Here is a 23,419-nt window from a genome sequence, read left to right on the forward strand (position 1 = left end):
TAAATACTAACAAAGGGCTTAATTTAAGTTGCTGTTACACTTGTTTTACCAGCAATCAGACATTCCTTAGAATGCTAAAGCAAAAAAGAACCTTAAAAACTATGTGGTTCACCTCATTTTACAAATGAGGGAACTTTTCTTCCATGCTTTTGTTTCCAGTGACATTGGTTTAGATTTTCTTTTGTTAAGCTCTCACTTGATTGCAGTCCTCTCTTTTTCTGGTCAGACTTTTTTTCCATCTCTCAGCCAGTGGTACAAAGAAAAAGGAAACTGAAGAGAGGAGATAACACGTGCCCGAGAAATAGAAGGAGCCGGTGTATGTCTGGGTATAATCATATAACCAACCTGTAAGGAAGGAAGGATTCCTGTTAGAGATGCAAACCTTTCTGTTAGTAATTCTCAGCCATGAACCATTACTTGAAGGAAGCAGCCTCCCTCTTGTACTCAGCAGTCTGTGTTGTGACCCATTAGAAAGTTAAGCCACCTAACTGTCTTGTTTTCTATTGATGAAGTTAAATCAGTCCATCTGAGTTAGGGGTTTAAGCTTGTGGGAAAAAAATAATTGTGGACCCAGAGCCCATCTCCAGTCTTGTAATGGAAGTTGGAGAAAATTAGGGACACATACCATTTCATTTTACCATGAATCTTATTAGAGGCCACTATTCTTACAAAGAAAAAAATTACAAGTTTTCTACTACTTTCCAAAGAAAAAAGTGAGAACTAATTATCTTTTTTCCTTCACTGAACAAACATTTGAGTACTTACTATATTCCCAGCAGTATGCTAAGTGTTGAGGATACAATAATGAGCCAAAACAGACATCCCTGCCCTCATAGACCATATAGTTTAGTGAGGGATCACATAAATTACATCTGTGATAAGGGATGTTCAGGAGGCTATGAGAGCAAAGGAAAAGGAACTGACTTACCTGACCAAGTGGATTAAACAATGACTGTATAATTTCCCCCAAAATCAAAATGCTCTTTTAAAAGAAAGAATTGGGAGGGTCCTCAAAATCATTTGGCTAGTGGCACATACTAGAACTTCTTAAGTGAAACACTTTTTTTAAAAAAAATGTGAGTTTGAATGGGAAGCCACTGAAGGCATTTACAATGGGAGGCAGTGCGAATTGGAGAGTGATTTGGGAAGTAAAATCAGCAGGGACTTGATGAGTGTTTGGGTTTAAGGATATAAGTGAGAGAATCTTAAGGATGACTTCTGGTTTCAGGTTCATCTTCCTGGATGGATGATGATACCATTCACTGAACCACGAAACATTAGCACAGAACCCTGTTTGAGGGAAAGGATCATCAATTCAGCCTTGGGCATGTTTGTGATGAGTTTGAGACTGAGCAATGATACCTAATAATTGGTTGCATGTATAGGTCTGGAAGTTTAGGAGTGAGGGCTGGCTTAAAAAAAAAGTTTTGTGGTGGTAAAGAGTATTTGTGCAAGGCAGGAGCACTTAAACACTTGCAAAAGTCAACCCTTTGAAAAAGGCAATGTCTCAGTATTTTTATGAAAATAGTTTTGACTTCAGACACCCAAAAAAGGGCTTAGGGCCTCTAGGGGTCCACAGTCTTTCCTAGATTATTGTATGCATATTATGTTTATAGATGCAAACTTAACAATATGGCTTTTATAAGTTTTTATATTTAAAATTCAAAAAAAAAAACCCTTAAGTCAAGGCTGTTATTCTGATTATTTATTCAAAAAATTTTGGTGCTGTATTCCAGCACAGTTCTGGGTACTAGGAATAAATCCATGGACAAAAATACATGAAAATACCTGCCTGCATGGAGCTTCCATTATGTCTTTTGATTCTCATTTATATCTTGGAACATGATTTCTCAGTGGATTTTTTCCCCTGTCTGCTTGTGTATGTCTTTGTCTCCTGTCCTCTTTATTCTCTTATTTGGTGCTGATAGAGACTTAATTTTTTTGTTTCTTTGTTTTATTAGCTCAATGTTTCCTTTTCTTAACGTAATGAATGGGTGAAATGTTTTATTTAAATTCGGCTAACTTTTAAGTTGCTTTTACTTATTGACTGCTTGTTTGATCAGTGACCTCAAATATTTCTTGGAATTAAGCAAAGGAGTGAAACCAACTGGGACAAGTCTTTGCGTTATGTTGATTGTGGTTGACCTATAGATATCTAAGAAACAGTTGACCAAATTTCTCAATTCTAGAAATTTCTATAAAGGAGGGACTGTGGAAAGTGGCAGCACCCCTTCTTATCCTTTGTCATTCTTGCCTTAGGCCCACCAGTATAGCAATTTACTGTGAATAAACTGTGAATTATAAGACTAGGGTATTAGAAGTAATTTTCTGGGAAAACACTAGAAATTCTTGGACAGGGAGGTAGATAGTGCTGCTGAAAGATCAGGGGGATAAAGCTAAAAATAGTGAAAATGCGTTGTTTTATAAATCCTGGAGGGACTAAAACAGTTTAAGAGAAAACTGCTTATAAGCCTTTCATTTCACACACACATTTAAAGTGAGAACATCATTTCTGAAACATTAAAGATTAAAATATATTTAGTTTATTTTCCTACCAGGGCAGGGAATTATTTAACGTACTTGTATGTTTCCATGTATTTCCTTGAAAAGTTTAATGAAATAATTTGTTTTAAATCTGTTTCTCCCATTCATGCTTGATAATTGAGAGATCAGTATATTTTAAAATTTTGTCTCTAAGATCTAATTGCCATTCAGTAGGATAATAATATTCAGTTGAGTGTTTAGTTTTAGAACGCTATTTATAATAGCAAACGAGGTGAAATGTAGAATGCAGGACTATATGTTATTACTAATTGTCTTATGAAAAAGTATTAGCTTCATAATCAGGCTTAGATTTAAATGGCTAACAGGTTAAGTTCAATTCAGAGCTTCATTGCTCTAACCAAACATCTCTATTTGGTTGGAATAATTAGCCTTTCCCACCACTGAAAGTGAAAGAAGACTATATATCTGGTCTGATTTTATTAGATTTGTGTACTTTTTTGGTAACAGCATGAAAAAGCTGTATACAAATGTACTTTCAACCCTAAACAATTTAAGGGCTTATATTTCTGAAGGAAATTATATTTTTAAAAGAAATTATTGTTGGTAGATCAGAAACCACTGTATTCTAATTGTTTTTAAGTGGAAATATGCACATAAGTTGGCATTCAAAAGACTAGGTTCCTTTGTGGTCATAGCAAAAGCATTGTGAATAGCAGAGAATACCAGCCACAATTTAGCAAAGTGTGTGTGCATCTGAGTCTCCACTCCACGCTGGGGGTTACTGTATGTAGCCAACACTCTGCGGAGTACACTGGGTACTGGTGTGGACTTCCTAAGCTGAGGTCCCCTCTAAACATTTCCTCAGTGTCTCCAGATCGCCTGTATCAGATTCACTTGAGATGCATGTTAATTGTGCAAATTCATTGCCTTCCTTCAAGCATGCTTCCTCCTGGGTGGCACCCAGTTAATTCTTATGTACAATAAAATTGTCCAAATTATTTCCTTATATCTATGGTTGTAACCCTTGTTCTGAGCAGGAATGTCTAATAATGGTTCCTGTGATAATTTAGAACAACAAGAAGATAAGGTTCAGCTGCCTTAAACAGTTTGGTAAACCAGTTTTCATATAGTAAACAAAAAAGGGGTTCGAATAATCTTTCAAGTTTGGTGTTTAATATAGAATTCTAAATTTTTTCTTTAATATCATCATTTAAAACTACTCTATCATGTTATGGGTTAAGCCATATGCCTTTAAAGATGAGTTTAACACCCCATCTAAAAAGTATTTATATCCCTGATATCTCAGAAGTTGATTTTAGCTGAGTTACGAATCCTTTTTAATGGGATTACAACTGTAAGTTTACCATATTGTTAAGACTTGAAATACCCCCAGAAGGCCCATACTTCCAAGTTCCTTGATAGTAGTTCAGATTAGTTGTTGAGAATTGGGTAAGCGACTAGCCAGTGTTGAACCAGAGCTTCCAGCTGTTGGGCTGCAGCTTAGTGGCAGACTTCCAGGGTATACAGAGACAGTGATCCCTGGGGTCACTGGAGCTGCCATCTGGCTGTTAGCAGCCTTGTCATTTTACTTTGGGTGTGCCCTACAAATACTTTCTATATGTGCCATGATGGGAAAAATCTTGGGCAACATGATTTAGTAAATATAAGCTTCAGTGCCTTTCAAGACAAGAACTCTCTTAAAGGCCCCATGATAGAAATTTGCTGTAAGATTTCCTGGTAGTGCTTTAAGTATTGGCTCTGTGATGTAAGTTTTATTAAAAGGATTGTGGTCTGTGTTAGAATTTTGAAACTTGATTCCTTGGTCTTGTAAAGGAGTATCTTTGCAAGGGAAGGACTACCTTCCACCTCCGTATCCCCCCACCCCAAACTCCTTTTTTAAACCACAATAAAGAGCTGTTTGGAATTTATTTTTTATGTTTTTGTGGGGATTCATTAATCCTGGGAATACTCAAAATAAAATTCTGTAGGGCTGCTTGTTTATGATGAAAATAATCACTGGATAAATAAATGATTTACACTTTTCTTTTGCCTTTTCAGGGTATAATATATTCCTTAGGATTTAAAGGTCAGAGAACTTTCTTCTGCCTTCTCACTTGTCCCCCACTAGCCCCCAACCTCTGAAATGGATTCATAGCAGACCAAAAGGGTTGAGTTGTTTTGTTTGTGTATTTGTTTTCCAAATAAAATTTCAGGCATAGAGAAATTCAACTGACAGGCCAAGATGACTGGTAAGATTGTAGCAGGCATGGCTGATAAAAGGTGGAGTGAGGATTGGATGGAATATTTATTTAATACCGTATCTGAAATGAGGATGGAATAGATAGGACATGATCTATCATTTCATGAGGAGATGAACTTTTCTGTGTTAATGGGACAGAGAAAAGCTTAGATGGATGAATTTCTATTTTAGCTGTTGTCTTTTCTTATAAAACACAGATGAAGTGTTAGTGCCAAATTACCAGCTTTGCTCCATCATGTTTCTGATGAATTGTGATGCAGACAAATAACAGCAAGAGAGAGATGTACTTCTTCTTTAGGAGTTAGTTAACTTTAGCTCATTCTGGAGTATAATCAACTTGGAGTTATTTGGCATTAGAAATAGCTTTCCTTGAATTATTGAAAAAAATTACTTCTGTGAAGTACTTGCTTGATTGTGTGAAGCATCAATATATTTTAAGGTCATTTTTATTATACTGAAGCTTAGGATGCCTTCATTTAAAGGTAAGAAAATGGAGACATGGGTTATAGTGGCTCAACCAAATTTTCAATTAATGAAATGGAAAAAGAATGCAAATTCTGACACTTTTGAGTTTTAGAGGTTCTAGATTCTTGTGCTTAGTGTTAAGACCTGGCAGTGTATGAGGCTGACAGAGTGAGTGCTTTGCCATCATCCAATAAAATATGAATGAACATTGAAAGAATAACTTTTGTCTGTGTCCGGTGTAGCAGCTAGCAGAGTTCTTGATAATGAGTGAATGAATACTGAGTTATAATCAAATAATTATTTATGAAACAAACAAAAACAAAATAAATGAACAAACCAAACAAAAATAAACATATAGATACAGAGAACAGAGTAGTAGTTAGCAGAAGGGAAGGGGCAGGAGGGAGGGCAGATGGGTAAGGGAGATCAACTGTATGGATGGAAAATAAACTTTTGGTGGTGAGAACAAAAACAAAACAATTATTTATGGCATTTTAAGAAAGTGTTCAGAGGTATATTGATTGATTTAAATTATATTAAAATATATGTTGGCATAATATATGTATTCATCAGTTGGGAATAGGGGGGCATGTGGAGGAGAGGGGAACTGTATTCAGTTTTCTTTTATGGGCAGCTAATGTGGGCAGTTGGTGGTTTTATTTTTAAATGAAACTGAGCCCTTAGCATTTTGAGCTCACATGTCAAATGCCTTGGTTACAAGATTAGGAATTTTGCATAAGTAACTTATATCTATCTTGTACATTGGAGAATATGATTATATACTTGCTTTTTTTGCCCAAGGCACTATTTTTGCATTTATATTGCTTTCTGCAGGTGAACTTTTGTTAACGGGTCTACTATAAATATATTAAGTTTTAAAAATATCAATACTTTTTATTTTTCCACAACCTTCCAAAGCTTCCATCTTGGTGTCAGTGTATAGTTCTGGTGCCATCTAGCAGCAAAAAAACAGCATTTGGGTTTTGATGAACCATGACATTTGGCCCACACTTGGGTCTACTGACCACCCTAGGTCAGGAAACCTAGAACAATCCTGAAACTGACCGAGTCTGAAGCAAGCCATAGCATTAACTAAAATTGAGTTTGTCACTGAGTATGGAAGGAATAGGAAGGGCTGTAGGTGGAGTGGGCGGGGTGGTCACTTGTTTGTGGGGCGGGGTCATTGTTTAACTTCTATTTATTTCAATCCCTGTAAGTCAATTTCAGCCAAGCTCTGATAAAGAATTTTGTTGCTACTTTATTTCTTATCATAATCACTGTTAAGGTGTATAAATACTTTTCTTGCCCATATGCTTTATTTACCTTTTTTTAAAGAAAAAAAGTAACTTAAAAAAAATCTCAGTTATATGATTCCTACCGGTTTCTTATGCTTTTTTTCTTTCCTTGAATTATTAAAATATGCTGTATAGGACTAACTTGTTTTTCTTTTTCATTTTCACACAGGAAGGAGAAAATTATTGTTCATGTAATCGATGTTACCTCTTTTAACTAGTCTTTTGAGGATTACTGTGAAATGTTTTACTGTTTGCTAGATTCCTAATTTAAAATGCCTGTAGTCTTTTATAAGAGTTTCAACTTTTGCAATTTGGTAATAACAAACTTAGGTAAGTAAAAAATGAGGATCTCACACAGTTCTGAAGGTCTAAATTTGATTTGGAATTTAATACTGTATAACCAGTAAGCCTTTCGATTTACTTAAAGCTAAAGACAGTAATGTAACTGTCCATACCTGTTAAGAGACGAGTGGATCTGTAAATCAGTATTTCTGATGTTTCTTGGCAGTTGGTGCTGGAGTCAGAAGTTGGGAACAAATCTAATGGCCTTTGTAAAATCCTCTTTGTCATTTCACAGAGCAGTGACTTAAAGGAGCAAGGGCTTTCCTGAAGTCTCCCTTCAACAAGATGCCTAGCACAACATTTAGTCAATGAGAGATCATGGTATAGAGGAGGAAATTTAGCTGAATTATATTTTAATTATCATAATCTTATTTAAGATATTGTGAGCAACCCCAGACTAAAACTCTTTACTTAAGCTTTCAGCAACAGCCTTATCACTTTCTTTGACTTTTTTGTACAACTTATAAAATTTATGATTGTCTAAATGATATTCTCAGAGTTAGCAGGTTAAAATTCTACCATGAGCTCTCTCTTTATCCTCACACAGGGTGGTAGGGTATTACGGACATGGGTAGTAAAAGGCTTGTAGCTTTTTTTTTTTGACTCACTGACAGTAAGGAATGTATTTTTACATCACATATTTTATATTATATAGGTGTGTGTGCATGTGAAATAAAAGTTTCACAATAAAGTGATGCACTCTGATTTCTAATCTGCTGTGTGGTCCTTTTTTCATTAAACATTTTTTAAAGATCAGGACCCAGCAAGTTGATATCAAGACCCACACACACATCTGTAGCTTTTTCCTTTTAAGTATACTTCTCAAAAAACTTGCCTTGTCTTCTCATGCATTGAACTATTTACACATTTTAAGATATATGAAAAAACATCTATCTCTAAACATGTTATAGTTTTGTTACTTGCCTTTATCATTTGAATAAGATACTCTGTGCCCTGGTATTTGTTACTTCCCTACACTTTTCGCCTAATAGGCTTGAAAAGTTCCAAGGTGTCATTGGGACAGCCAGTGAAGAAGGATCAAGATTGAAAAAAATGTATCAGCAAACTGTATTTAAACTCTGTTTCCTATATTTCACTGACCTGGGCACTAGCCATAGAGTAGCTGTGCCAGGCATCTCTGGTGTTTGGTCCTCTTTTACCAATCTCTATATAACAATTTTGGGCTTGACTTTAAAATTCTAGCCCGCTTTCCAGTTATGGAGTATTGGCTGAGTTAGACCTCATGGGAAGAGGTGTGTTTGTAAATGCAAATAAGGAATTAGTTGTATATTTGTATACATTTTTCCTTTAGATCCACCTAAATTGAACCTCAGATAGTGAGTGCATTTTTTCCCTTCAATAATAATTTCTTTTATTAAGTTTTTATACTTTTTCTTTTGATATTTGCTTTTCCAAGTCTTAAGTTTATAGAGATGTACCTCTTTATCTAACATCATTATAAAACTTAGTTTAGAAAAATGATAGTGGGGCAAGATCAGACCCTTTTTCTGTCTTGCTTCAGGATTGAGGGAAGCAAAAGTAAGTTTTAAGTTGAATTCCTTTTTGTGGATGATTGGAAATGCTGTAGTAATTTGTAATTCAAATATATTGAGAACTTTTAGTGTAAGATACTTAAAGCTTAAGTCTTGTTTTCTAAAAATATTTGTGTGAGCAGTCAGTCTTTTAATAGTCTTTGAATGTTCAAGCACAAAATGTCCCATTAGGTAAAATAATTAGGTGAATAAAATAATGCTTCAGTCTTAAAAGTTAACTTAAAAATTAAAACTCCCCGAAGTTTTACTCTTCTTGTATTTAGTGTTCACCAACAGCACCACATATCCTCTCCACAGAGATTGGCCTTTAGCCCAAGACAGCTGTATGGCACATCTGAAGAGCAAAGAGGTCAGGCCTGCAGCTTTTAAGCTTATAAGACTCCTGTTTAGATAAAAGATGCTAGTGGGTTTTTGTTTTTATTTTTTAGCATCATAGGTCTTTGGGAATCTCGTAAAACTCTGGATTGTCTCCCAGACAAATACATAGACATACACTCCCTCCTCTAAGATTCCCAATAGAATATAAGAATCTGTTCAGTGCACATCTGTTGAATTAACCCTCAGGGTCTCCTGGATTAGTGATGGAGTGTGAGAGTTGGTATAGAAACAGCAGAGAAAATCATCAGTTTTTTTAAACCTGATATTGTCATTACATGTTACCATAAGTCTTGGGTCAGCGTTTTCTTTCATTGCTATTGAAGTTTGCTCAGAATATGGCTAAGGTGTTACCTGCTAAAGGTGGTCCAGAAAGGACAGCCATCCCAGCAAAGAAACTGGCAAGCCCCAAAAACCTGTGTACTGTAGAATTCCCAGACAGATCAACCTGTAGGGATTAGAATCCAGTGTTAGCCGTATGCAGGGTGCAATTCTGTAGAGATCCGTTCCTACAAAGGGGCAAATACTGTGTCTGTCATCTTAAAATGTGAACAGTTGACTTCTAAGGTGGCCTGGATGGCCTTTTATGCTGATCTTATGAAAAAGCTGAGGCAAATAGGGAACAGTAGTTTCACTAAGCAGTGTTTTTATTTTATTAATAAAGAACATTGGTTTTTGTTTCCTTTTTTAAATCTTTCAGTTGGTTCATAGGTACTTTTTTCCTCTGAACCTCACTACTCTTCTCTAGTAGGACATGTTATTTACAGTCGGAACTGACAGTGGTATTCCTGAATCCACCTATGGCTGAGTACCAACCATTGGTTTATAAGAAATCAGATATCTCAAGAAGTTGATTTCAGCTTTAGAAAGTTTGATTTTTGCTTAAGCCTCATATAATATCCTGTGGCACTTATGCTAATATTGATATCAGGCCAGAAGTTTCCCCGGGATTCAGTTCTAGTGCACTGGGGACCTAGTTCTAAGGATCCCTGGTCCTAGAACAACTCAGAAGTATTTGTATAACTATTTTAGTTCCATTTGGGTCTAGGACTTTATATCACTTTGGGCTAAAAATGGAGAGGAGTTAAAAGCTCAGTGTCCCTATTAAAGTATCTCTCAACAAGAGAGAAGCCAGTGCAGGTCAGGAAGCCCCTTTTTCTCTCGGGGAACTCTTCTAAGAGTATGTCTTAGAAAAAAACCAAAGAAGTTTCTGAAGGAAAGAAGTGAACAGAAGCCTAACCTGGGAGAGACTGATAAGCAAAATGGAATCCTTCTGATCCCGATTTTGCTTTTACTTCTTTCCTGTCCCATGTGGGCGGCCCTCTTGTCATCCCTTCCCCCAGGGTAAGATGAATAGCTGGATAGGATAGAGCTACAGGGTTTCTGAGCCCTTGGGTTTGATTTTTTCAATTATGAAATTAATACAAAATATGTATTCTCTTTTGGGGAGATTATTATTAATCTAAGTAATTTTTTACTAAATGGTGTTAGAACATTAATGAATGTATCTACTCACCAGTACAGGAAGTATCAATGCCAGGTAACCTCCAGAGAAGATGGCAAAGAAGATGGTATAGGTCATAAGTAGTGGAAATGTGGTGGCTGAAGGAGCAAGCAGGTTAGTGATGCCACAGAGGATGAGGTAAGACTTGTGGTAGTGATACTTCTTGATCCAGTTTTGATCAGCAACCCATCCAGAGATAATCTGACTGACTGTCTCAGTGATACCTGGAACAATATTGAAAAGGCCTTATGAACTCCAAATTCCATTTTCCTAGCCCCTTTGGAAAATGTAAATGCAGAAGGCATCTTTTCCTCAGTATTAGGACTTCATCCTGAGATGAGGACATATGAGGAAAAAAAATGGTTTTATTTGTCTATCAATAGATTCTATCATTTCCTGACCTATTCCAAACACATCTAATAAAATACTAAAAACGCTTCTTCAGAGTTGGGTAGAGGACCCATCAGGGTTTTTGTTTTTTGTTTGTTTTTGTTTTTCCTGATTGTGTTTGGAAAGCTCATACCACCAAAGTGGGAATACCTGGTTACAAAGGACCCTGGGCTCAGGAGGCCTCCCTTGAAGAGGTCCTGCAGGTGAGGAAGTGAGATTTCTTAAAGATTAGTAGACCCACAGGTTAGTGTCCTGGGGAAGTCATATGGTGGAAGATCAGAGTATAAGTAATAAAGCCTTATGTTGAAAAAAAAAAATAGATGTTGAGACTCTTTCTTATTAATTGCATATGAAGTTTGTTATGCATAACTTGAAAATATGTAGGAAGTCTGGAAATGGGAGATCATCTTTTGAACACTGGAGCTATGGTGTAACTGGAATAAAATTTAAGAATAACATTTTTCACTCAGTTTCATGATAACAGAACATTCCTATCCTTTATTCTATTGTAAGTTGATTTAGCAATTAAATACTGAAAGAGATTTTAACCAAGAGGATCATGAGCTACAGTTGTTTTATATTTCTAATTCTTTCTATGGTTCAAACATAAATTGCTCCATAAAAAGGAACAAAAAAAATGCATGTTACCATTTCCATATCTGTTTGTATAGTTGTTTCCTAGGATACATATTGAGACTTTTTGTTATATTCTTTGGTCCTGTTGTATAGCTCTAATCTGATCTAAATTCATACTCCAGACATTTTAGTGAAAAAAAAAATCAGTTTAGCTATGTATCTTTTGTATCTTTTTCTTGTGTACACAGGCTTTATTTGACTGAAGCAGTGTCATTGCAGTTGGAAACAGGGTGCAGTCACTTTTGCAAGGGCTTGGTAAATAGTCTTTTCAAGAAATTAGCAAGAGAAGAGTTAATGTTGAACTACTGAAAACTTCCAGTTAGAGCAGACCAGTTCCATTTCATTCTTTTTCATTTTTCAGACTCCCTGTTTTGTCAGTTCAGAGAATCCACATCTTCTGGATCAAGCTGTGTTTCCATATGTTTTTATAAGTGCTCAATTAAAATGATGATTTTTATTTTTCATTCTAGTTTATTTTAAATTTCAGCCAATTCATTAGTAACTAGTCTTAGTAGGCATATTTATCTGTCTTACTGTTTATGAATTCGGGGGAAAAATACATAGCTATGAATATTAGCAGAACATTACTGAATGCTTATGATGTCCATGCACTGTTCTAAACTCTACATACATTCCTTGCTTAACCCTAATAACCTTATGAGAGTAGCTTCTATTATTCCTGTGTTACAGATGAGGAAATTGAGACACAAAAGGCAAGTAACTTGCCCAAGGTCATAAGGTGAGGAAATAACAGAGCAGAAACTTGAAAGTCTAGCTCCAGAGCCAGTCTTTTCAAGCACTGCATCGTGCTGTCTACATAGGGTTTTGTTTGGTTTGGTTTGCTTTGGTTTATAGAATGACTGTTGCCACTGAGCACCAGCTTTCCAAAGTTCAGTATCCAGCAAATAGTGTCTACTGTGTCAGACAGACCCTGACATAGGAAAATTAATAAGACTTGGTTTCGGGTCCAGTGTCTGCTAAGGATGAGCCTGTGTGTAAGATGTGTGACAGTTCTGTGAGGGAAAGGCCTGCTACTCCCACCAGCCCTCCCACAACTGCTTTTTTAAAAAATTGTTTTTCTTCAGCTTTCTAATAAAATGTATTGTTTTTATAAAATTAAGCTCATTTTTCCTTTTGAGGGTGAGGTTGAAGAAGACTTTCTTACCAGCTACAGAAACAAGGTAGGAGGCATCCATGATGTCAATCCCCAGTGTTTTGGCTCTGGCTACCAGGTGAAAGGTAGGGATGAAATATGCCAACTGACTGAGGAGGAAAGACCACGTGAATATGTAGAAGAAAGGATTCTTAAAAAGAGAAACATCAAAGAGTTTTTGTTTACAGCTCCACGAAATTGCCTTTTTCCCATAACTTTCTTCATTAGTTTTTAGGAACATCCTGTTCCTGTTGGGCCCATTGTTGAAGTCTTCATTTTGATTATGTGAGACTGTTAAACTTATACCATGTCGTCCAGCCTTTTGCTTAGTACTGTCTCTGAGGGCCGACTCTTGTATCTCATTGCAGCATGATGTTTCTGTCCCACATGCTGTCTCTGGACCACTTGCAGACAAGCTGCTGCCTTTATCATTAAGAGTGGAATTGCTCTCTCTTTTGATGTGGATGGGTCTTAAGAGCATACTAGAAGGCACCAGATGCAAAGTGATAGCTCCCAATAATATAAGCGCACCTAAATAGAGAGAAATTGAGAAGTTAAGCTAAAAATTACCTCTCATTTCACAATACTCTGTATTCTTAGGGTCAGAAGAGGCCCCACCACTAAATATTAAGTCATAGTGCGGTAATTCCTGAAAACACTCCTTTGTCCTTGAATTAGCTGAAAGTTTTAAAATCCATTGACTTAACTATTAGCCATACACGCTTCTGTATCCTTGTGAAAAAAGGAGTCCTTTGGAGATAGGAAACTGGAAAGTTGCGCCAATAGGTTGCATGGTAGGAGAGTTATTGCTAAAGGGGGAAAATGGGTTTGGGGTGGGGAGGGGAGTCATAGTTCAAATGTTAGAAAATTACAGTGTGTTTTAAATATCCTGAAGTACAGAAAATACAGAACTGGTGATGGGAATCATTTGGAAATCTTTGGAGATAGCCTTCATCTCATGACATTTTAAATTTCCTTGAAAGAAGACAGATGCCATGGTGCCTTTGAAGCTGAGTAGTTGCTTGACTTCAGCATGTCGTGACCAAAGCTGTGACGTGGGTGTGTTGCTTCTAGAGACAGAACTGGTTGTAGGTTCTGCTGTCCTGTCTTACAGGTTTGTCAGCTGGTCCTGTTCACCATGAGACAAGTGGTAGTTTTTTATGAGGAAAGGAAAGATTCAACAAAACTGCTCTGTGGATAGGAGTAGCTTATATATGTTCATATTTGTGTACATATGAATAGATTTTTTTCTAATAATTTGAGATTATTTTAATCCAAATGTTTTATCTCAGGTATGAAGAAAGTTGGAGGGTAAATGATTTTTTAATTCATTTGTGAAAATTTATAGTTGACAGTATATAAAAGATTAAGTATTAAGGAACACAGTTGTTTTGTTACACAATTTTTTCCCATCTATTGTAGTGAATCTGATGGCAGACTTTTTTTAAATGGAGATTTTTTTTTTTAAAGGGAAAATTTGAAAAAAAGAATGCTTTGGTGAGGGAGAAGAATGCCTTGAGGAGAGGATCCTTGTTTCCCCACAAGTCCTGCTTTCCCTGTGAGGGGTTTCCCCGGCCACACACGTTGCCCTCCATCCCCGCAGACTGAACCCCTGAGTTGCCTGTGTGGGCTAGCAAAGCCTGCAGGTAATTCATGATCTCTTTTGCCACATATTCTTCAAGGAAGAGGAGCATGTTTACTTTAGAAATCATGCCCACTTCTCTAATCATCAGAGGGAGAACTGAACATTAAATCTTGCAGAATTGGTAGTTCAGAAACTTAGAATGACTCACCTGTCCAGCCATAGAGATCTATCAGCACTTTTGTAAAGGGTGCTAACAGAAAGGTCAGTCCCATCCCTGAACGGGCAATAGCGGTAGAAAGAGCTAATCTTTTTTTGAAGTATTTGGTAGTTACCACAGCAGCTGCTTGGTACAAGAAAGCGGAACCCAAACCTAAAAGACAAACATAATAGCTTGGAATCACTTTCAAATCAAGAGGCTTGGTACTCCTGGACCTGAGATAATATAAGTAGGCCTTTTGGACTCATGGACAGTAAAAGGGAAGGTTCCTAGTTCCATCTTTTAAAATCTTACTATTACCATGGACTCACCAGGTAAAAATCCCATAGTCACACAAAGAAAGGGAATGCTCGTAGCCCAGCTGCTGATCAGGTATCCACCAGTAACAAGGAAAGCCGCAAGAATGGACGCAGATTTTTCTCCAGTTATGTCACAAACAATGGCAACTAGGGGACCTTGGGAAAGAAACAAACACTAGTTAAATGTGCTCTGGCATTCCTTATGGTGTGCAATTTAAATGGTCAACTCTAGGGAAATAACAGGACTCTACTTTTGTGTATCCTTCAAAAAGTGTCTGTACTGTGTTTATTAGTATTCCCAGTCCCTCACTGTTTTGCTTTCTGGAAGAAGAGTTTTGTTGTTGTTTGTTTTAAAGAGGATTGTAAATAAGCAGGTTTGGAAGGGAAGCTTACTGAAAATCGTTATAAAACCTCTGCAAAAGGGTTGCATCTAGTGACCTGTGGCTAGAACAGAGTTCAGTTATTAAATCTATTTCACATGTTACAGCTCCAACTAGAACTAAAGGAAGAGGAATTGGTTTTGTATTTTGTTACGAGCATGCTCAGATGATCAGTTCAGAATTTCATGGTCAGACTTCCCAGTTGAGAGACTGGCTCACTGAACCTCTATTAAGGCACTTTTGAAAGAAACAAGGCGTGATTGCATCATGGAATTAAATAGTTGGATTCTTCAACTTTCTTTGTTTGAACCCTAACTTTTCCAGTTGTACCAAGTCAGGTGGAGACTAAACACTGCAAGTCAGTCCTTTTCTCAGCTTTACTTACTATTTATTTACTTATATTAATAAATAAACCTGAGTTTTAGCTACGCTTCAGCCTTGAATGACTGACAGATGAGTCTTCTTGGAATTGCCCTTTGTCGTCCTTCTCCTTGGACAAGAAGCTTATTGCCAGCTTTATACCTGCACAAAAACGAAGTGATGACATGATGGATCCAATCCAACCAGTTTGCTCTGAGGTGCCTTCAAACTCTTCTTGAAAAACCACAAAGAAAATTGCAAAAGTCTTGGTCATCCCCATCACAAACACATTTACCTAAGTCAGAGCAGACCAAAGATTCCAAGTCAGGTGGTGAGTAAGCCATTACAGAGGAGGTTACAGCTGCTGGAGGCTATGATTCCCCTGACTCATCAGTATTTACCAGGTCGTTGCTGGTTCCTCGTTACAACATTTATGTTTATGAGGCCGTCATCCCGTTAGTGTCTAAGCACTTTTTAAGCATCTCATTTAATCCTCATTACCAGGCTACGGAATAGGTGTGTCAATATTGTATTAGAAGCTCAGTAAATTGAGATTTACATTAAAATTTGCTCAAGATGTGGGTGCCAGAGCTGAGATTCGAACCCAGATAGATCAACTGCTGCACTGTCCTATTACAATAGTATCTCTTAAAGACAGCTAATTCCAGTTACCTTTGTGAGCGATGTGTGTTGGTCCAAAAGAACTGTTCCTGTCAATTCTTAGGTTAACTTTGTGGTAACTTTGCTTTTGAGCTGAGTACCCTCCTTCACCTGGTATATAAATAGGGCAACTGTATAATTTATCATTCAGTTGAAACTCTTTGAGAGTGAAAAGTAGCGCTATTAATTTATGCCAAGACAGCGAAGGTAATGAGGATATATAGTCACATTATGGTTGGGTCATGTGCCTCATCCTTTTCTTTTCATCCTACTTAATCCTTCTTGCCCGCACCACCCTCCTTCCCTCCACTAGGGGGAGTGCTCCTTTTGAGGTTCGGCTTTCAATGGAGTACTCACATTTGTTTCTTGGAATTCTGATTAGAATGAGGACAGTGAAGAGCAGGGTTCAGGAAGGGAACTGGAAGGGAGGACACCTAACCAGGCTCTGCAGTCACTCAAAGCCCAGGAGCCACCTGATGGATGCTACAGGGGCTACCTAGTGGCCCCTTTTCTTTTTTCGGTGATCTTGGTGTTTCAAGGCTACTTTCTCTTGCTTTCAAGCTGCCCGTGCATTGCTAAAGGACCACAAACCCTGGCTTCCTTTTCACTGATTCCACTTTCTCTGTCCACTTGATAAATATTTCCCCCTGTGGTTCTGCACCCATCTCACTCTATACCTGCCCCATAGACAGTTTTAATTCAAGTTTTAATTACCACCCCTGTACTCATAGTGTAGTGAGTAGTGTGTTCTGTCTGCAGTCAGCCTGCCTTGGCTAGAATCCTGACTGCTTCCTACTAGGGGCGTGACCTGGGGCAAACTGCGGAAGTTAAGCTTCCTCTTGTAGAGTGGAGATAAAGTAAATGTCACCTAGCTCATAGGACTGTGAAGATGGAGAAAATTCTGGCAAAGTAATACTTAGCACTTAATAGTCAAATTATTAACTATGATTTTATTATCTTGAACAACCATTCTGCTTTCCCAGGAGCTCCAGTCTCATATTACTTGCTGTCTACCATATCTTTCTAAATCAGGCTAACTTATCCAGAACTAAACTTATCTTTTCCTTATTCCATGTCTGCTCTTTTAATTTCTCTTGTTTGGTACTGTCCACCCACTCACCCAAGTCAGAGACCTGCCTCCACTTAAGCACCTCCTTCCCTCAGCCCCTACCTACTAAACAGACCTTCCCCCTCCACCCTTATCACTAGACTGTTATGTCAGACTTGTATTATTTTTTGTCTGGAGTAAGAGACTAGGAATCAGTGGTGGTACTCCAAGGTTGCAAAGGTTGGAGTGGTGAGGAGGCAGTCCCTTAATACATTTTTCCCATTCTGGTTTAATAGAAGTTACAGGACTCTCCATACTTAGAGTGAACAATGCTATGGACACCAGGGCGATATATTCAAAAATGAAAAAGGCACTTTATCAGACACTTTGTCATCATAATGTTCCTCAAAATGCCTTTATCAGGAGATAAGGCTAGAAAATACATACAAACCTTAAATGACCCAGACTGGTTTCTTTCAGTTCGAAATAGAGAGTGGTGGTTGTGCCCTCTCATGAGCAAGGAATACTGCAATGAGGCATCATTCTGTAAAATACCATTCCTCTTTTTTTGCGGACACGCGTTCTGCGCTGGCATCTACAGGATGCTGGCCTCATATTCTTAGCCACCGGAATTTGGCTAGCTACTGGTACTCTCCTGATTCAGAACCTTTCCTCTCTGGTGTTTCCTTGAAGTCTGGGCAGAGCAGCAGTAACTGGATATGACTTGTCTCTCATAACTGGGGCTGTGCCTTCCACTGTGTGTATCAAGGCCAAGGACACAGCCTTTGTATCTACCCTGCCTCCCTCTCTTAACTTGTAATCTTCTAATTTTGTTTCTATTTTGACTCAGATAATTAAAACTTTTTTTCCTAAGGTCTAGATTTTCCCTTAGTTAACTAAGCAGACTAGATAAGTCCAAATTATACTGTTAACCCATTCTTTGGACCAAGGTTGGTGGGTTGCAGTCCTGTTCCAGAGCCCACATCAGACGTTGTAAATGGACTCACCCCAAACTAAAAGCCCCTAGAAATTCTCCAGCCCCTTCATAAACCTTCCTCCCACCCCGACTCCCATAGTAGGAGCTCCCTCACCAGATCATTCAAATTAGAATATTGTTTTGGGAAAGGGGGCAGGATTGGCCACGGTGGCCCCTATTAAATACAGGGCATCAGGCTTTGTCAAAAATTGTTGTTTAATCTCAAACAACTTCGTTCTACTTTAGGTCCCTCTTCTAGTATCCCCCTAGCTCTTCATGACTTTCACAAACTTCTTTAATTAAAGAGTAGGTTATCTCTACTTCCTCTCGTCCCACCGCTCCACTGTACCAGTTCTTATCAAGGTTATCAGAAACTTCCTTGTCACCTCGTTTTCATTTCTATCAAATCTGGCCTCTCTGTAGCATCTGCTGCTGCTTCTGTATATTTCTACCTTAGCTTCTGTGACACTACATGCTACGTACATTTCTGAATTGTCTAACCTCTCTGCTGCTCAGTTTCCCTTGTGAGCCACTCTCTACCTGTCCCCTAGACATCAGGTTTCCCCAGAGTCTGTCCCAGCCTCCCATCTCTCTCTCCCTGGTGACTTTACTACACTGGCACATAGTTCAAATTGCTGTGTATGCTGATGACACAAATTTCAGTATGCAGATCTGTGCTCCACATGCACACAGGCTATGCTGAACACATTACTGGTTATGTCACAAGCCCCTCAGACTTCAGTGTCCAAAGTTAAACCATCCAAGCCATCTTCAGGTTTTCTCTCCTCATGTTGCCCAACTTAGTGAAGGGCATACATCATCCTCCTAGTGCCCAAGCCAACATCCCAGGACTCCATGACTCCCTCTCTCCCTGCTATTCACTTATCTCCAGTCTAACAAGTCTGCTTCCTCAGTATTGCTCCCATCTGTATTTTCTCTCCATCCCCGTTGCTAGTCTTACTCTTTTTCTCAGCTGGATTATTGCATCTCTTTAGAGGACCTCCCTGCTTATAGGCCTATCCTTCACCAATCCATTATCTGTTTACCCTGCAGCCAGAGCTATGGTCCTGAAATGCAGATCTGACCCCATTACTCCCCTGCTTAATATTTTTCATTAAGCTCCTCATAGCCTCAAGAGAAAAGCCAGTATTCTTACCATGTCCTACAAAGTCCCTGCCCATCTCTCCAATTCCATATTTATCACCTTGTTTATTCATAAATGTGTCCATCAATCAGTTCATCCATCCATCCATCCTCCCATCTATCAACAGGTATTTATTGAGTGTCTGTTGTGTTCCAGGCTGTTTACTAAGGGCTGGGCTTACAGTGATGAGCAAACAGACACGGCCTCTATCCTTATAAAACATTTGGTCCAGTGAGGTAGGCCGAATACAGAAAACAATCATGCAAATAAGTTATAAAGTAAGGTTAAAGTGTGGTTAGAATGGGTCCTTTTTTTTTTTAAATATATATATATAAGTAGGGAGTTCCCGAAGAACACGTCATTATTGGTTTTTTCACCCACCTTTTCAGGAGCTCAGCTATTGTAGGAAAGTAGACTTGTAACTCATGCAGACAAAAAAGCATCTAAGTGTCCATGTTACCACTGTGGGTGATTAGTCTGTGTTAATTGTTAACATTTTGAGGACCCAAAAATGTTATTTTTTGTGCTTTTATGAGGGGCAGCATCCCACCCAAAAAAGTGGGACATTGTTTATTAATCTGGTTATTAGGCAACTTTCCTTACCAGCAGCAAATTGGTCAATTAACTTCCTATCCTCAGAGAACAATGCAGGAAAAGGAATGGTGGTTACTGGGGGAAAGTGTAGGAGATTTAGAGGTCCTCACCAGCAATGCCAGTTCTGCAAAGCCTGTGATGGGTTGGGGGGTGGCTGGCCCAGCCGCAGGAATGCTCCCAGACTTAGGGCATCCTCAGTTTCCTTTTTAGTAACATTTCTGGGAGGAAAAAATAGATTCCACATTCTTTGGTAATGAAACTAATGTTTAACCAATAGTCCTCTGGTTAGGAGTTTCATATTACATAAATCCTGGCCGAGGATCTCTGCCCCTCCCCTCCCCTTCTCTATCAAGGGAGAGGAGGTGTGTTTCCCGTTAAGGTCCTGTTTATCTTGCGCTGTTACCCGCATTGTGGGTTGCAGGATTGTTAGTCACCAGGACCTGCACTCGCCTCCCTGGGAGCTTCTTTACTGTAGGGTTGGGAGGAGAGTCAGAAGGGAAAGGGTATCTTTGTGAGTACATCTGGAAGTTCACACAACTTGGGAACACTTAAGAGGAACTGTGGAGCTGGTGCCATTCTGCAGGGTTGTCTGGGGTACAGCTGTGATGGGATTCACCCGTCCCATCAGAATGACCATGCTGGTGATTCAGTTCACCACCGTCTCATGTAACAACCCCAGGAGCTTCTGGGAGGATGAAGGGAAGAAGTTAATTAAAAAACAGAGTGCCGAGTCCAGTTGCTTATGGATAAGGGAGAAAAATCAGGCTCCAGTTTCAGAATCCACATCCTCTCCCTTTTCAGGCATAACAGAAATATACACTGGGCCTAACTCTAGCATAAGTTATGGTTGGCGGAGATGGGCTGGGAAGTAGACAGCAGGCAGAACAGAGAAAAGCCCCTAGGAGAGAAGGCAGTTGCTTGCAGCAGTGTTGTGGGGAGCTGCCCTCCTCCAAACCCCCACCTTTTAGCACTTTCCAGTGCTACTTCTGGGGTGGTTAAATGTATGATTGTCTCAAATCCTAATTACCATGCAGCCAGGGCAGAGCTGCTGATGGTGGCTGGAGCACTCTGTAGGTGTAAGGTGTAAGATGGTAGGGAGGAGGGGTAGGAGCCTGGATGGAGAGGCTTCTGCGTTCATTCAGGGAGGACATTTTCAGCTTTCTCTTGGGGTCATTGGCAGTTTCTGGCCTTGCTCTGACCCCCTTTTTGTTTAAATGTCAAAGATTTTGTAAGTGATCTTGTTAGGCTGCTCTGAGATTTTCTCTAGAGAGCCTTCTTTCAGGGAGTAGGAAAGAGGAAGGTAAATTCTTACCAGGAAGAAATGAAACACAACCATCCATCCCCAACCTCCATCCAGAGTTTTCGTGTAAGATTGGGCCTTCCCCTCCCTCTTCATGATGCTTCGTTTGTTTATAATGCAGAAGATCCCTGTGACAAATCCAAGAGAGAGTTGATTCAGTTGACAAACTGATCTGAACGTTTAAATTTTCTTTTTCTCTGTGGTATAAAACCACTTGTACTGTACTTTTGTTTTTTTTCAGCCCACCTCTTTAAAAATAGACGATTTCTTCTCATTTCTAAAGTTGTTTATAGGCTCTTGATCTCAACCTCAAATATACAAGCAGGGCTTTATACCATTTGGGGGATTTTTGTGGAGGTCTGCTGCCTGGCTTCCCCTGGCGAGTCAGCATGGCTCTGACAGTTCTCTTGGAGTATGTCCTTAGTTACATATAAATGTAACTTATCCCTGTTTACTCCATAATCATGATTCAGGCAGAGCCATGGGAGAAGTGAGTCAAAGATAATGAAAGGCTGTGATTTGAGGGACATCAAAGCCATAGCAGCAATCTCTCTTCCACCACTTTGAACGGCCACTGAAAGGTGACCACTCAGTTCATTTCAGGCAGGAATTAGCTGCAAAGCCTGACCTCATTGATTGTGGGGTGGGCGCTGCTCCCACGGTCCTTCCCCCAGGTCTGGAAGCCAAATCCTAGGAGAAGCTGTGCACCACCCTCTGGTCCTCCGGGTAAGCTCTTGACTTCAGAGAAATAAAAAGGGGTTAGGGAGCCTCAGGTTTAGAGATTTCCTTTCACAGCTTTTGCTAAAATGAAAATATTCTAAGGGACTAAATAGACATGACAACAGAATGCCACAACTGTTCCTCAAGTGAGTCCCAGACCAGAAAAAAATGGGAAAGGACTTTGGGAGTTGGGGAAATTCGAATAAAGGCTGACTCGTAGACCAGGTTGAATCTCTTGGGTATGATTGTGGTTGTGTGTGGTTCTGCAGGGGAATGCGCTCGTTCTTAGGAGATGTGTGCCAACAAATATTTAGGAGTGAAGTGTCACAGAATGTCTGCTACCCTCTCACAAGTGGTTTAGTAAGATATGTGTATACAGAGAAGTACCACAAAGAAAATGTAAGTGTTCTGACGGAGCGGGGCAACATTCTTTATTTGCCACCGGGAGGCTGGCAGGCAGGCTGTTTCTTCCTGGAAGGGAGAATCTGCCAGCAGGGTGTGTGGAAAGGCTGCCTGTCTGGGAGAGATGGTGGTCGTTCTAAACACTGTAGAAGACCAACCCCAACACAGTCCCGTTTCATCCTACCTTCGATGTGGCGTTCAGCAAGGGAATCCTCCGCAGACTTGAGGCAATCTGGGAAGAAAAATAAATTATACAGCTTTCCCGAATGTTACTCTTTTACTGAGGCATTTCATTGTGCTGCACCGTGAAAACAAGCAAGCATTGTAAGAGCCCAGGTTTAGAGCCAGTTTAGGCTCTCCTGCTGGTGGACTTTACTTCCTGAGGGGAGGAGAAAAGGCTGTGATTTGACATCCTCCTAGGCCCTCCCTTCACCCACCCTGACCCAGAAGGTAGACTTTTTTCACCATAGGCTCAAAAGCAAGCGTCAAAGTAAACCAAGTAGAAAATCCTCTGGGTAACTATTGTTAAAGTAATTAAACCAAGAGGTCATCACGCTGGAGGTGGCTGTAATGCCATGGTGGCCTGTATAAAGAAACCAGAGTGGAAACAGGGTTACAAAATGGAAACCTGACAATGACCAATTGCAAACAGCCAGCTGAATTAAGCTATAGCCCAGTAGCTTCCTCCCTTTGCGTCTGCCTTATCTCTGTGAAAGTCCCTTCCGAATTCCTGGTGATAGAGGACTCCTAACATCTTCCAGTTTGACGCTGCCCAGTTTGAATCGATTTTTGCTTAAATAAACACTTAAAATGTTTTATACGCCTCAGTTCATCTTTTAACAGTTCTGGTGTCAGAAGTGGAAACAAAAGAAGGAAACCCTGAGCAGCCAGCCTAGGTACCCGCTGAGCTCACTGGGCAAGCTGCTTTCCTGCAGCCTCCGGAGGTGAAGGTAAGTTCCTGTCCCCTCCCAGCTCCGCAGCTTTTGCACTGTGAACTGTCAGGCTTTACTTGAGCATTTCTTTTTCTGGCCTGGGTCCAGAAACTGGCTGGACTCGGACCAGGTCTGACTTAAAAACCAGACTGGGTCAGGGTCAGACTGGGCCTGACTTAAATTGAATTGGTCCTGTGTGAGGCCTCAGGTGAATAAACTTTGGTTTTAAGCGTGAACCAGTAGGCGAATCTTACCAAAGATAATCTTGTAGTACAGAGGCCACAGTGGAGAACTTTTACCTAGATTAGTTTATCCATTTGTGAG

General features: G+C 39.4%; 1 protein-coding gene across 4 annotated transcripts; it reads right to left on the bottom strand.

Moving 5' to 3' along the window:
- Positions 1 to 119: 119 nt before the first annotated feature.
- SLC16A4 (solute carrier family 16 member 4) lies at positions 120 to 22,489 on the bottom strand. 4 transcript variants are annotated; one of them, XM_010948276.3, is made up of 10 exons: positions 22,348 to 22,489; positions 21,670 to 21,779; positions 21,054 to 21,169; positions 15,482 to 15,614; positions 14,592 to 14,735; positions 14,272 to 14,433; positions 12,491 to 13,009; positions 10,312 to 10,523; positions 9,150 to 9,243; positions 122 to 345 (listed from the first exon to the last, which is right to left on the bottom strand). In XM_010948276.3, exons 3-10 carry the CDS (start codon positions 21,135 to 21,137, stop codon positions 185 to 187), a joined length of 1,509 nt encoding a protein of 502 aa, XP_010946578.1. In that variant the 5' UTR covers positions 21,138 to 21,169; positions 21,670 to 21,779; positions 22,348 to 22,489; the 3' UTR covers positions 122 to 184. The 4 variants fall into 4 exon arrangements, with proteins under 4 accessions (XP_074226239.1, XP_074226240.1, XP_010946578.1 ...); XM_074370138.1 differs by lacking the exon at positions 15,482 to 15,614 and having other exon boundaries at positions 120 to 345; XM_010948277.3 differs by lacking the exon at positions 21,670 to 21,779 and having other exon boundaries at positions 123 to 345; positions 22,348 to 22,486.
- Between the last annotated feature and the right edge of the window lie 930 nt (positions 22,490 to 23,419).

The sequence above is a fragment of the Camelus bactrianus genome, chromosome 9 (assembly GCF_048773025.1).
Source record: "Camelus bactrianus isolate YW-2024 breed Bactrian camel chromosome 9, ASM4877302v1, whole genome shotgun sequence".
Classification (NCBI taxonomy): Eukaryota; Metazoa; Chordata; class Mammalia; order Artiodactyla; family Camelidae; genus Camelus; species Camelus bactrianus.

Bases quoted from the DNA above. Each gene is read 5' to 3' on its own strand.
- SLC16A4 (XM_010948276.3), bottom strand. From the start codon at position 21,137: ATGAAGAGGGAGGGGAAGGCCCAATCTTACACGAAAACTCTGGATGGA. The intron at 14,736-15,481 runs GTATAAAGCTGG...TTCTTTCCCAAG, and splicing joins ATCACTTCGTTTTTGTGCAG to GTCCCCTAGTTGCCATTGTT. The intron at 9,244-10,311 runs GTGAGTAGATAC...TAATCCCTACAG, and splicing joins CATTGATACTTCCTGTACTG to GTTGATCTGTCTGGGAATTC.